Genomic DNA, 13,756 nt, shown 5'->3' with positions numbered 1-13,756 from the left:
CACCACAGAGGGCAGGCGGTGGGCCAATCAGGGCCTGCCAGCTGCAGGGAGAATCCTGGGAAGTTGGCTGCTGGTCCCAAGGAGGGAGCTGGCCCTCGGCCCCCAGGGGAACGGGGCCATGTTCGCTGCCACCCCCTCCTCTCCAATTTCCTATCCCAGCCAGGGGGCTGGGCCCCGATCAGGCCATTGGGGCCTGCAGGCCGGGGATAGGGACCAGGAGGTTTGCTGGCAGGCTCCATCAGCAATCAGGGCCTGCAGGCTGGGGGCAGCTCCTGCATTGAGTGTCTGCCCCCTGGTGGTCAGTGCACATCATAGCAACCGGTCGTTCCAGTTGTTCCATCGTAATGGATGCTTAGGCTTTTATATATATAGATAGAAATAAGGAAATAATGGGCTGAAAGTTTTGTTTTGTTTTAAGTGGTAGCATAGTCAATGAGTCCCTGTTAGTTTTCAAGTTCACTAGCCCTTAAAAAATGACAAGAAGCTTTCTTAACTGGAGGCTGGATCCTGACCAACTCTAGGGTTTCTTCTAGCTCAAGAGTCTGGCAAAACACTATTTCTGCTTTTTATTTCTTCTCCCCCTACTGGCAGTGGTGAGCCAATCCACTTAAGAATTCAGGGAAGGAGGAGACCAGAGTACAGCCAAGTTTCTTTCTTGTAATTAAGTGCACCAGTGGGAAAATTAAATATCAGGGGCTAATAACCTCTTAACAGGTCATGACCTTCTTCAGCCAAAGCTCCTACAGTATACTGTGTGCATATGTAATATTCTATAGCAAACCAAAAAAGGCAAAAGGGCTTTCAAAGTATTTGTTCTTCAGAAGGGTTTTCTCTTATTATTTCAAATATGTCTTTTTTTTCTATTCCCTCTCAATGTTCTGCCTCTAGAAAGGGCATTTGAGGGTGGGAGGTGATATATGTTGGTGGGGGATCAGGATATAAGGCTCAAGCTCATTCATCTCAGCATTGGAAAAACCCAGTCTCACCTCTCTCATCCACTCTCGAATGGTTTTGCCAGCTTCTTGATGCCACACATTGTGAACAGAGTCTGTCAGTGCCACAGCAGTTACCTTGCTTTTTACATCTGCTTCTCGTTGAATCATCTGTTTCAAAAACAGAAAATAAAATATTGGCTATAATTTTTTTCTACTGGGTGCAGCCTGCTTAGTCATAGATAATAATATTGTGTTAAAAATACAAAAGCAATATGCATCTCTTGTTCCAAGTTACTCTTTCTGCATTGAATACATGCCTTATTCTTGTCCGGAGATATGAAAAGACCTAACATTTTATTTTAAAAAGATAATTTCACTTAAGTCTTAGAACTGTGCAGCTCTGTTATTTTTTATGTGGTTTGACAATTCAAGGATTAAAGGGATCATAGGGGGGGAAAAAGAGGATGCCCTTGGGGTTTCTTTCACCAGTTTCTTCTACCACTTCCTATTTCAGTGTTTTAGGGAAGTTAGTACCTGCAGCTCACTGTTAGCTACAGGACTAATTCATATTAATTTTCAGTTGATGGCACATCAGCAAAGAAAGATATCTTGCTTTACTAGCCTGCTCTTCACCATGGCTTTAGAATTCCTTGGTGTTTTAAATGTCCACAAAGACCTTCCTCTTCAAAGCATAGCAATATAAATCTGCTTTCTAATATACTTTTTTATGTTGAGAAACTATTCACTTTAACTTCTTTCTGTAGAATGTTATTACTAGAAAATTAAATGGTTATAAAATTTGAAAAAGAGTCACTTGAAGAAATTGAAGAATTCATCAGTGGTCTACAAGATAAAGAAACTGAAAATTAATAGTTCCAAATGAAAAGAATCATAAAAAGTTTTAATCTACTAACACTAGTGACCCTAACTTAACAAAAAAAATATAAGAAAGATTAATAAAAATTAGTTAAAATACAATAAGTAGAAGCTTTGAATTTCATAGCATGTTCTATTTCCTTATATCATATGTTTCTTTCTCCCTCTAAAAAAAGTGATTTCTCTATCATCTACTGTTTATTTTATGAATTGTATATAAAAGTATATTATCACATTTAAAAAAGAAAGCATTCTGAATGGTGATGAAATCTCGTAGGAAAAAACATTGCAAGCTATACTTCGGATATCAAACGATGGCTGTTGGCATTCTAAATTAAAAATGTCTCTCACGCTTTTAAGTTTCTTTAAACCCTGCATATGCACATCCCCTTCCACTGAGCACTACCTAAGAGGAATCTAATTCACGTTAATGCTGCCTCAGCAGCATCTCTGCACCTTAAATCTCTGTTCCCGGTGTTTTCTGCTTATATGATGCGGAAATCTTAAAATCAGTGTCGGTTATCAACATGTAATATTACTACAAAAATTCACCTTGCAATACCAGTAATTTTTTTAAGAACATAAAATAATATGCTAATTCAATTCTTTACATTCATTATTAAGTAGTTTGCTACCTTCTTCTAGATTTTATTTTAAAAATAGACTCTCATTGGATCACGTTGGCACTAGCATATAAAAATTTAAACCAACATCAGATAATAAAAAGCAAACTTCTACAATAGTGACTCCATCTGGCTTACAAAGAACTTACATGACCTTACTCTAACAGTAACACTTTTGAAGATCTTGGGTGACTGTTGCTGAAGTTACAAAATAAGAACATGCTCTCTGGTATTCTAAGAATATGATTGCACTTTAAAATATTGACCTTGGATTTTGTTGTTAATAGATGCCAATTTATTTATTGTCTGAAGATACTAAATAGTGAGTACTGTTGGTGAAATGATAAAAAAAAAAGTGTTAAATAAGCTGAGAATTTAGAAGCAAAAGTAGAAAAATCTGGGGATTAAAATTCCAAACCTGGAAAAATATTTAGTTGTTACATGGATTAATAAAGAAAAAGAACTTTGGCCTGTTTGTCCATAGGGCTGGCATTGCATATAACAGATGTGATGTTGTGCAACTTTTCTTTACATCACATCAAACCATATTATAATCCAGCATGACAACCCCATACACTGTTACAGTATTTTACATCTTAAAAATCAGTTTATATTATATTATTAAAGGTGGGAGATGGTTAAATTACAGAGAATCTCAATGGACAGCTGCTTACAAATGAACACAGTAACAAGTAATTTCAAATATTTGACTGTTTCGGATTAGAATTGTAAATCAGTGAAAATTTTAACAGTTTAGTTTCTCAGACTATTAGCCTCTGTTTCAGCCTCGCTGCAACCTCATCTGCTAATACTGGAACTACCTACAACCGCCACTTCTGTCCAAAGCCTTCGTCTGCTTCTTACATTTGTTAGCCTGGTTCATGCCTCCTTCCCCCGCACACCCCCCTCTCCCTTACTGCCTGCACTGGGGATAAGCACTGATGAAAAGTGTAGAGAACAGCAATAGTGAAGGTAGTCTGAACACAGGGATTAAGATTGTTAAAGAGACAGACTTTAGATGGAATGTAGCTAAAGCAAGGAATAGGTGGAGGCCATAATAGTCTAGAAAACCCAGAAATCTGAAAGTAAGGAAGCCTTATCACCAAAGTCTTACTAAATGTCAATCATATGAACACCTTTGAAATTCCTTGCAAAATTCTGTTTATATAAGATACAAACATTTTTCTGGGAGAAGATCCTTAGTTTTCATTAGATTTTCAAAGGGATCTGTCTCTAAAAATGATGAAGGACCATGTGATCTCAATGTCTCCATGCATTCTTGAATGAACTATGAAATACCTGTTAAATGATCTCTTCAAACAATTACAATTATGTACATGAATTTAACATCTATATCAATATTTCAAACAGAAAGGATATTCCATTTTTGTTTTCGTATCTTCAATATGGTATCAAGTTCTGGATGAAATGATAAATATCTTTGACATCAGCATCCTGAAGTTCCATGTGTATGGTAAGGTTACAATATTGCTTGTTTTTATTTGTGTATGTATAATATTTGATTATATCTGAACAGCACTTCACAAATTTCAAAATGAATACATATTCATTCTCACTTTATTTTGAAATAATATGAAATATATGCAAAACTTGTATTATTTTTACATTTGAAGAAGAGGAAGCTGAGTGGAGAAATTGGTTAAGAGTCACACAGATACAAAGTGACACTTGACCATGACTTTTGTTCTGTGTTCTTTCACTGTATCACATAGATGTTTCTTAGTAACATACCATAATCTATATATATATAAAAAGCCAGCACCCATAACGCAGTAATGACCAAAATGACTGGTCGCTATGAAGCCCACTGCGGCCAGCAAACTCAGTCTGATCAGGGGGTGGGGCCAGTGGCCAACCTCCTGCCGTCCCCCCTCCCCCCCCTGGCTGGCCCGGTCCCCGATCGGCCTGCAGCCCCTCCCCGCTGACCCCTAATAAGGGCAGGGCAGGCTGGTCAACCTCCTGCAGCCTCTCCCCCCTGGCCGGCCCTGCCCTTGATCGCCTCCCTATCCCTATCAGCCTGCAGCCCCTCCCCTCAGCCAGCCTTGCCCCTGATCACCCCACTACCCCAATAGGGGGCGGGGCCAGCAAACCAACCTCCTGCAGGCCCTCCCCCCAGCCAGGCCCGCCCCCAATGAGCCCCCACCACTCCAATTGGCCTGCAGCCCCTCCCCCCACCAGCTCCATCCCTGATCACCCCCTGACACACCAATTAGGGGAGGGCCTGTCCAGCCAAACTCCCACAGCCCCTCCCCCAGCCGCTGACCCCCGATCAGCTCCCCCCACCCCATTCAGGGGTGGGACCGGATGGCCCACCACTCACAGCCCCTCCCCATAGCCGGTCCCGCCCCCAATCACCCCCTTCACCCTATTCAGGGGCGGGGCCCACTAGCTAATTGCCTGCGGCCCCTACCCCCAGCCAGCCCGGCCCTGAGGCCCTGATCGGCCCCAATCGGTGTGGGCTGGCCGACCTCCTGCTGTCTCCTCCTCCTGATAGGCCGGGCCCTGATCCACCTTGATTAGGGCTGGGCTGGCTGGACCCCACCTGTGCACGAATTTGTGCAATGGTCCTCTAGTACTCATATAAATGAACTCATTTGGTTAATTCCCTTTTCATGTGTACATCATTTCAATGACTTGGACAATTATTTTTCAAAGGTGAAAAAAAATCCAAGTCTAGATCAGTAAGGATTGTTGAGAAATCATGCTGCCCAGCTGTGTGGCTCCATAGCTGAGCATCTTGAACATTAGCCTATGAACCAGGAGGTCATGGTTAGATTCCCAGTCAGGACACATGCCCAAATTGTGGGCTCGGTTCCCAGTGAAGGCTTACAGGAGGCAGCCGGTCAATGATTCTCTCTCATCATTGATGTTTCTCTCTCCCTCTCTCTCAAATCAATAAAAATATATTTAAAAAATCATGGCAAGATGGGAATTAACCCATGGTCAAAAATAGACCATCAACAGCATTTAAAAATTATCATTACAGTTCTAAAATAAAAAATGTCTAGGATAAGATGGAAAATTAGTATTTCTATAAGCCATATTGATGATTTGAGAATACAAAACATTTGATGCTGTCACCTGATATTTTTGCTTCCTTTTCTTAATTCTACCTATTGATTTATTCATAGTCTTCTCCCTTGGTTTATAAACAGTTAGTCTCTTTCCTTCATGGCATTGCATGATCCAAGTCTGACAAAAGCTGAACTCACCCAATAATTATCAAGATTTTGAACAGATTAAAAACACATACCATCCATATGCAGGCTCATCTTATTAAAATTTTTTATGGGGTTGAAATTGAAGAGAAACAAGAAACCTTCTATTGTTGTTATTTTTTTCTTCCACAGTAAAAGTAAGATTTTAAACATTAAGTAACTGCAACAAGATAGAAAAGCTAAGAGTATTTGTTGAGAGTATTTTCAAGATGAAGACCAAAGGACCAGAGAGGTAGCTGCTGTTCCTTCGCTCCCCTCCTCGTGCTCTATGGCCCTCCCCAGAAATCATGTAGACCTTTTCAGTCCACCCAACTTACCATGCTTTCTCCAAGGCCCTCAGTGATGTACCTGCCTCCTGTCTTCACAAGTACCCCGCCAAATCCAAATGCTTCCTGTCACCCTAAAAGTTCCATATTTCTCTTTTTGTACCTACAAGCTGTTGTAACTTTTCCCTCGGTTTCATTTCTTCCAGAACTCCATGAACTACTTTTAGCAAAGGAAAATATAAAGGCTTTTTAGTTCTACAAAATTAAATTAAAAAGTTGCCATTCATTTGTCTTAGCTTAAACTTGTGGGTTGAGACCCCTTTGGCAGTCAAACGACCCTTTCACAGGGGTCGCCTAAGACCATCCTGCATATCAGATATTTACATTACGATTCATAACAGTAGCAACATTACAGTTATGAAGTAGCAACGAAAATAATTTTATGATTGGGTCACAACATGAGGAACTGTATCTAAAGGGCCAGAAGGTTGAGAACCACTGGCTTAGAAGATAAGCTTTGAAGGCACGGAGATGGTGATGTTACGGGGAAGCTCTGCTGTGTACTCGTTGGAAGTAATTTCATCTCTCTAGCTGAGGGCTTTGGGTTTTAGAAATTATGAATCCAACGTACTACTAGGGTCAATACTCCCAACCTAAAGAAGAAGTGAACCCTAAACTAGGTTGTCTTTGACCAAACCTAAGAGAAGAAATGGCTAATTTCATTTTCCCATATTTGTGGCCCAGCTGCCCTGGCTCTCAGAATAAATAGGTCTTATATTTTCAAGTCCAAGAGGACTTCTTAAAAGAGGCCAATGTGAACTGAGGGTAGGGATGTATATATGTGCATACAGGCCCATATTTTATTTGCATATATAAAATGTTTTAAACATGTTTTTGAGGGAAATGTTTTAAAGTCTTTCATCAGCAAAAGCCAATACCTTTTAAAAAATTCTGACATATGTTACACATATGCACTGAGGGTTACAGCATGTGAATCACTTGTACAGGAAAGAATATTCTGAAAGAAAATCAAATAATGCATGTTTCCTTTAGATTAGGATCTGACACCAATGTACATTTATAAATCTGAAGATCATTACTACTGTATGAGCATGAATGAATCATCGCTCTGGCTAACAGTATGATTGAGGTTTGAGATGTCTTTCTTAAAAAATATATATGTATATAAATAGACTGGCTCCCTCTAGAGCTCTGGGAGTTAAGATTTCAGATTAAGTTGTTCCAAAGGTTTGAAAAGTATGAAAAGCTGGCATCTTTTCACATTTTTGTTATGAAGATTATAGTTATATTCAGTGATTCTACTTGAACGTAGTCTTTATGTGGTTTGATACACTATGATATTTTACCACAAACCTCTCCCATCACTTTACACTTCTGTCTGTACCTCCCCTAGTGTATGGCACACTGCCTTGCGTGCTATCTGTCCCACTGGGTTAAAAATGTGCCCTGGGCCAAGATGACTAATCAGCTGACACCAGGGTTGGCAGAGTCTTTCCTGTTAATGTCTTCCTGAAGATTCTTTTGCACACGTCGATCCCAATAGCATGCTACTCACAGAACAAACATCATCTCTGCTGCAACACTGAAACCTTGGTTCTGTCAACCAGGCTCTTGAAGTACCTCAAGTAATTACAACTGAAATACACACGCTCTGGTAAATGAAATATGAAGACTAAACTGCCCATCAGAAAATTCAGACAAGTATGACATTCAGCTCTCACAGTTCTGCATTCACATTTCTTTCTTTCTTTCTTTTTTGAAAGTAGAAACTTTCATGTAAGTAGTCTTCATAAGGAGTGTGGTGGCTCGGTTCAAGACTTTGGAGTTAGATTCCCTGGGTTCAAATACCTGCTCTGCCACATCTAGTAATATACCTTGAGTAAATTATTTCAATATTTTCTGAGTCTCAATTTCAGCATAGGTAGGGGAGAGAAGATAAAGAGACCTAACTCATAGAGTTATTGGGAGATGAACTCAATACAAAGCAACTAGCAGGGGACCTGGCACATGGTACACATTAAAACAGGTGATCCCAGAAAAACACAGCGCAGACGACCCCATAGGTATAAAACTAGGTACATTCTCCTTTCTGGATATAGAAGGCAATAGATGCATAACTTAGAATACATTTAATGACGAATATTTTTAAAAGTGATAGATCTATAAAGAAAAAAATTATGAAAGATTGTTTTCCCTTAGAGTATGGTTCAATAATTCTAAAACCACCTGGCCAAGGAGTAGAAAGAACTGATTATTGTGTCTGTTTAAAACACTGTAATCACAGGACTAGGCTAGTAATAGCACTGTGCACTTGGAAATAAAAACAAAACTGCTGCCCTAACCGGTTTGGCTCAGTGGATAAAGCGTCAGCCTGCAGACTGAAAGGTCCCATGTTTGACTCCGGCCAAGGGCATGTACCTTGGTTGCGGGCACACCCCCAGTAGGAGATGTGTAAGAGGCAGCTGATCAATGTTTCTAACTATCCCTCTCCCTTCCTCTCTGTCAAAAATCAATAAAATATATTTCAAAAAACCCCCAAACAAACAAACAAACAAACAAACAAACAAACAAAAAAACGGAACTGCTGAAGCCACACTGTGGTCGTCCACTCTCCTGCCCAGTGGAGCCTCGGCTTAGCAGTGCTGGGCTGTCAGGAAGACAGTCCCTTTACTGCTTGTTTTCTACACAGAGGGAATGTAGCTGAAAATATTTTTAAAAGATAATCACAGATATGAAGAATGTCCAGAGGAAGGCAGTATAGTGTTGTAGTTAAAAGTATGCATAGGCTTTGGAATTAAATGTCTTTATATTTTACTTTTGGTTAACCATTATAAGAATAAAAAACAAGAACAAAGTTATGACCTCATAGGGCAGCTGAAGGATAAATGAGACAAGGCATGTAAGCAATCAGTACTGTCAGCGACCACTATTACCCTGGCATTCATTTCTTTTTCTTTTTCTTTTTTTATTGATTTCAGAGAGAGGAAGAGGGAGAGAGAAACATCAATGATACGAGAGAATCAAGTGGCTGCCTGCACGCCCACTACTGGGGATCCTGTCTGCAACGTAGGCACGTGTCCTGACCAGGAATTGAACTGTGACCTCCTGGTTCATGGGTCGATGCTCAACCACTGAACCACACAGGCCGGGCTTGACATTCATTTTTAATTTCTGAAATGTATCCTTCCTTTTAGATATAGTATCTATATATTCTTCAGTGACATCAACATTGGTGCTGATAGGGTAGCAGTTATGAAGTGTCCAACAACTACTACACCTACTCCTCCCTCAATTATATAAAGTGATTGTGGCTTGCTTAAATATTTGTAAAGGAAATAATTATGCATTAAAAGGGTTACCATACATTCCAGTTAGCCCAGGACAGCTCTCGTTTATGCCCACTGACCTGGAGTAATGATTAGCAGTGTCCTCTTGCACTGTTAAAAGTGTTCTCGTCTGTATGATAAATTATGTGGTCACTGTATGTATAAATGTAACACAGAAGTTAAATGTTATCCTAGCAAATGGATAAATCTTATAAAGTTGCAGCGTGCGCAATGTTTAGCAATTTAAGCATATAGCCCAAATCTGTATAGTTATTGCTCTAAAATAACCATGTCGGAAAACATACAATAAATATTTCCAAAAATTGCTAAGTTTAAACTTCAGGGTAAGCCTGAACGCTGAGCTGAGCTCCTCACAGATGGACGCAGCCTCACACCCTGGGTAGGTAAACACGGCCAGCTGGAGCCCACTGCAGCCACAGGATAGGACAACATTCTCTCTTCCTGTGCTTTGAAGCCACAGCTTCAATTCTTACAAACTTTGTCTAATTTCAGGAAGGAAAGGGCTCTCCACAGGCAAGGACCCCGAGGGATAGGGTATGTAAACTGAAACTCCTCGGGTCACATGCATTTATGAAGATACGTCTCCAGCCACCAGTTAGGGAATGGCAAGTTATGATTTATTATTACAGGCAGCTAGGAGAGAGCAGTAATAACTTCCTTTTCCTTTCCTGACTGGACCATGCTGCCACGTGCAGGCTCCTTCAACAACAAAAAAGCATGTGTACAGTAGGTTGGAAAGAAAAAAACAACAACACAAAAATAAATATTAAGTTATTAACAATCTGGGAGTTGGGAAAGAAGACCACTGCTTTACAAAAATACATCATATTAGAAAAAAGCAACAGTTTGAAAAACTTAATCAAGAAAAGAGAAAATTAATTGTAAGGAAAAAGTAAAAGAGGTCACATTAAGAAAACAGTGTAAAGGTTTATCAAAGTGACTTGATTAAAATGTTTTATCATGTAATATAAAGACTGATAAGTAGGCAAGATACTATGAAATACAGATTTGAAAATTATAACAAATATATGTATATGAAGTGGATATATTATAAAAATATAAGGACTAAACACTGCCAGTCCAAGAAAACTAAGGCAGGCTTAGCAAAGGAAATGTTTAAATGGTGGCATGGTCTTATGGAAGAATGAGAAAACTTACTAAAATTTTATAAATGTACTATTTAACAAGAAATGTTTCTGATGCAAATAAGTAGTAAGCATGTTCACAATACTCAGTTTAAAAATCACTTATGAGTCTTTATTAATAGGCAGATACTAAAAATACTTTGGCATGTATATAGGCAGAATTTGTCAATCTGCCTATTTAAACCATTTGTCAATGGTTTAAAACTTGTGGCAAAAAATTTCATTAGGTTTGACAGAGGCAGGCATATACATTCATCTGGGAGAGTGTTAATGTCCTTAAGTTTTAAAGTATACCATTTTCTTGTGGTATGGGAAAAAGAAAGGTAAAGGGATAAGATTTCCTGACACAAAGATATACAGTAGATAAACAGAGTATAGGAGATTATGTTATTTAACAAATTTCTCTTGAAAGCATTTACATTAGGTGTGAGGTAATGGATATGTTGATTGGCTTGGCTGTGGTGAATATTTCACAATATATACAGATATCAGGGTCATTTAGTAGTACAACTTAAATATCTACAATTTAAAAAAAAATCCTCACCCAAGGATATATGTTTTTTTAAAATTGATTTTGGAGAGAGGGAAAGGGAGGGAGAGAGAGGAGTGAGAGAAAGGCGAGAGAGAAACATCAGTTGGTTACCTCCCTATGCACGGACCGGGGATCAAACCCACAACCTAGGTATGTGCCTTGACTGGGAATCAAACCTGCAACCTTTTAGTATATGGGACGACATTCCAACCAACTGAGCCACCTGGCCAGGGCTACAGAATTTTTCTTTTTTCTTTTTGGTTAATCTTCACCCACGGATATTTTTCCATTGATTTTTTTTTAGAGAGAGTGGAAGAGAGATGGAGAGATACAGAAACATGACAAACATTGATATGAGAGAGACACATTGATTGGTTGCCTCCTGCACATGCCCTGACCAGGGCCAGGGATTGAGCCTGCAACCAAGGTATGTGCCCTTGACCAGAATCGAACTCAGGACCCTTCAGTCTGCAGGCTGATGGTCTATCCACTGAGCCAAACTGCCCAGGGCCACAATATTTGATTGTCCATGACATCTTACTAAAGCTGAAAAAACAAACAAACAAATAACTCTTTACATTGAATTTCCTCATAGAAGTTTGGTGTATTTAAAATTTTAAGTTTAAAAAGTAACTGAATTTTTTATTAAAATATATTGAAAATGATATAGGTAATTGGAACCTGTATCATTTTCAATATATTTTAAAGACTGTATACTCTGTTACCTGGCATAAAATAGAGAAAACAGTATTCTAATATCTCAAGTATTCTAGGTAATACATTATTACTATACTAGAGGCCGAGTGCATGAAAATTCATGCATTGGAGTGGGGGGGGGGGGTCCCTCAGCCCGGTCTGCCCCCTCTCACAGTCTGGGAGTCCTTAGGGGCGGGAGGCGACTTGGCCATCAGGGGAAGGCGATGCCCCCATCACAACTCTGCTGCTGCCACTGCCAGCAGCGCAAGTCTCGGCCGGCCCTGGCTACCTGAGCCTCAGCTGGCCTGGGCGGTTGGGAGGCTGAGAGGACTGGGGGCCACCATCTTGTGGCTGTGGGCGCCGCCATCTTTGAGGGCGTGGCAGTCAATTAGCATATTCCCTCCTTATTGGCTGTGGGTACCGCCATCTTTGTGATGGCGTGAGGGTCAATTAGCATATTCCCTCTTTATTAGATAGGAAAGTTGAGGAAGATGTGATTTGTGACCCTTTAGGGTAGAAGGCAGGTTCAGATAAGTTCTATAGGAACTCTTAACATTCTGCATATTTATATATAATCTCATTAGATAGAATAATTTCTTTTTAAGTATACTGGTAATTCAGGGAATATGTAGCTGTTTTATAGATGAGGAAATTGATGCTTAGAGAAAGTAAGTGACATGCCCATATGGTGTCACAGCTAGATCTTTTAACTCCAAATCCTGTGTCATTACACCATGACTACCTGTATATATCATCCTGCACTTTCTGTACTGATAATGATTATATTGGTAATGATTTGCTCACTGTCTTTCTTTCCCACTGAACTGTAAGCTCCAAGAGGACAGGACCATCATTGCCAGGAAATGCCACAGCCCCATTCCTTGCACATATATTGGCAGAGAATAGATGCTCAAAAATTATTTTTGGAATGAAGGTACTATTTACAGAAATTGAATCAATCAGGGAACGTGATTGTTAGGAAGTTAGAGCAATGTCTGGTTTGGCATACTTAGAAGTAGACCACAGGTAAGTAGGGTTCTCCAGGAAACAGACTCTGAGATAGATTTTTGCATGCAGGGTATTTACAAAGGAGTGTCCTTAGGATCAACATCTGAGGAAAGGAGCGGGACAAAGCAGAAGTGGGCAGAGGGATTTCAAGGTGAGATGCAGGTCCAGTGACCAAACCCCAGGGGAAACACGACAAACCATCGACATGAGAGAAACACATCGATTGGTTGCCTCCTGCACATGCCCTGACCAGGGCCAGGGATTGAGCCTGAAACCAAGGTATGTGCCCTTGACCAGAATTGAACTCAGGACCCTTCTGCTATCGTTAAACTCTGGACATAGAATGACCCTTCAGAGTCATTCCAAGATGGCTTGGTTTTTAATCTCCCACACTGCTCTTTGGATGCAGGCCCCCACGGCAGCCAAAGCAATCACTGAAGGGGCCTACTGCTGAAAGCTGTCTGCTGAAAGCACTCCCAAGAGCTGGGGTTGCAAGTCCTCTACTGAAGGAACAACTAACTGTGTGTCACAACATCTACCCCATGTCATACCGTCCATTCAAATCTAAGTCATTCTTCCAATCTGCCCAGCAATCTTTGTCATGTTGGTGCACTTAAGACTACATTATGATTTAATGCACTAGTAACTATGAGATCAAGTAAGTCTCAGATTTTAGATCCTACAATCTAATCCATATTATCTATCCTATCAAATTTTGTGTTTTCCCCCAACGAAGGGCCATAAAGGGAAAAACAGAAAGGTAAAAGATGAAGAAGCATTGACTATTGAAAAGCATAAAGAAAATCAGTTACTAATTTCAAAAATTATCCTATAAGTCCATTGGGAAATGATTTTATTTTCTGAATTTCAAATGAAGTATATATGTCAGATAATGCAAGGTATACTTGTGATTTCAAACCTAAATGCTCCAGGGTACAAAATAATCCCAACCTTCAAAGAGCACATGCAGTCATTACTACCAGGGTCTGCAGTGATGAACTCCAATCAGGTAGTGTTGCTGGGGAAAGGAAGAGTGGACACAGACAGGCTTCCTTGTAAAGTAGCTGG

At 40.0% G+C, this 13,756-nt stretch overlaps 1 protein-coding gene across 9 annotated transcripts in view; it reads right to left on the bottom strand.

Annotated features, from left to right (window-relative positions):
* The window catches only part of ARB2A (ARB2 cotranscriptional regulator A), a 381,447-nt gene that overhangs the window by 130,875 nt on the left and 236,816 nt on the right, over window positions 1–13,756 (bottom strand). For all 9 annotated transcript variants that reach the window (XM_059694111.1, XM_059694114.1, XM_059694115.1 and 6 more), the window contains one exon: window positions 987–1,103. In XM_059694111.1, the coding sequence (XP_059550094.1) occupies window positions 987–1,103 (117 nt within the window). The remainder of the gene's footprint in view (window positions 1–986; window positions 1,104–13,756) is intronic.

This window comes from Myotis daubentonii, chromosome 4 (assembly GCF_963259705.1).
Source record: "Myotis daubentonii chromosome 4, mMyoDau2.1, whole genome shotgun sequence".
NCBI lineage: Eukaryota > Metazoa > Chordata > Mammalia > Chiroptera > Vespertilionidae > Myotis > Myotis daubentonii.
This window is presented reverse-complemented; position numbering and strand designations above follow the sequence as displayed.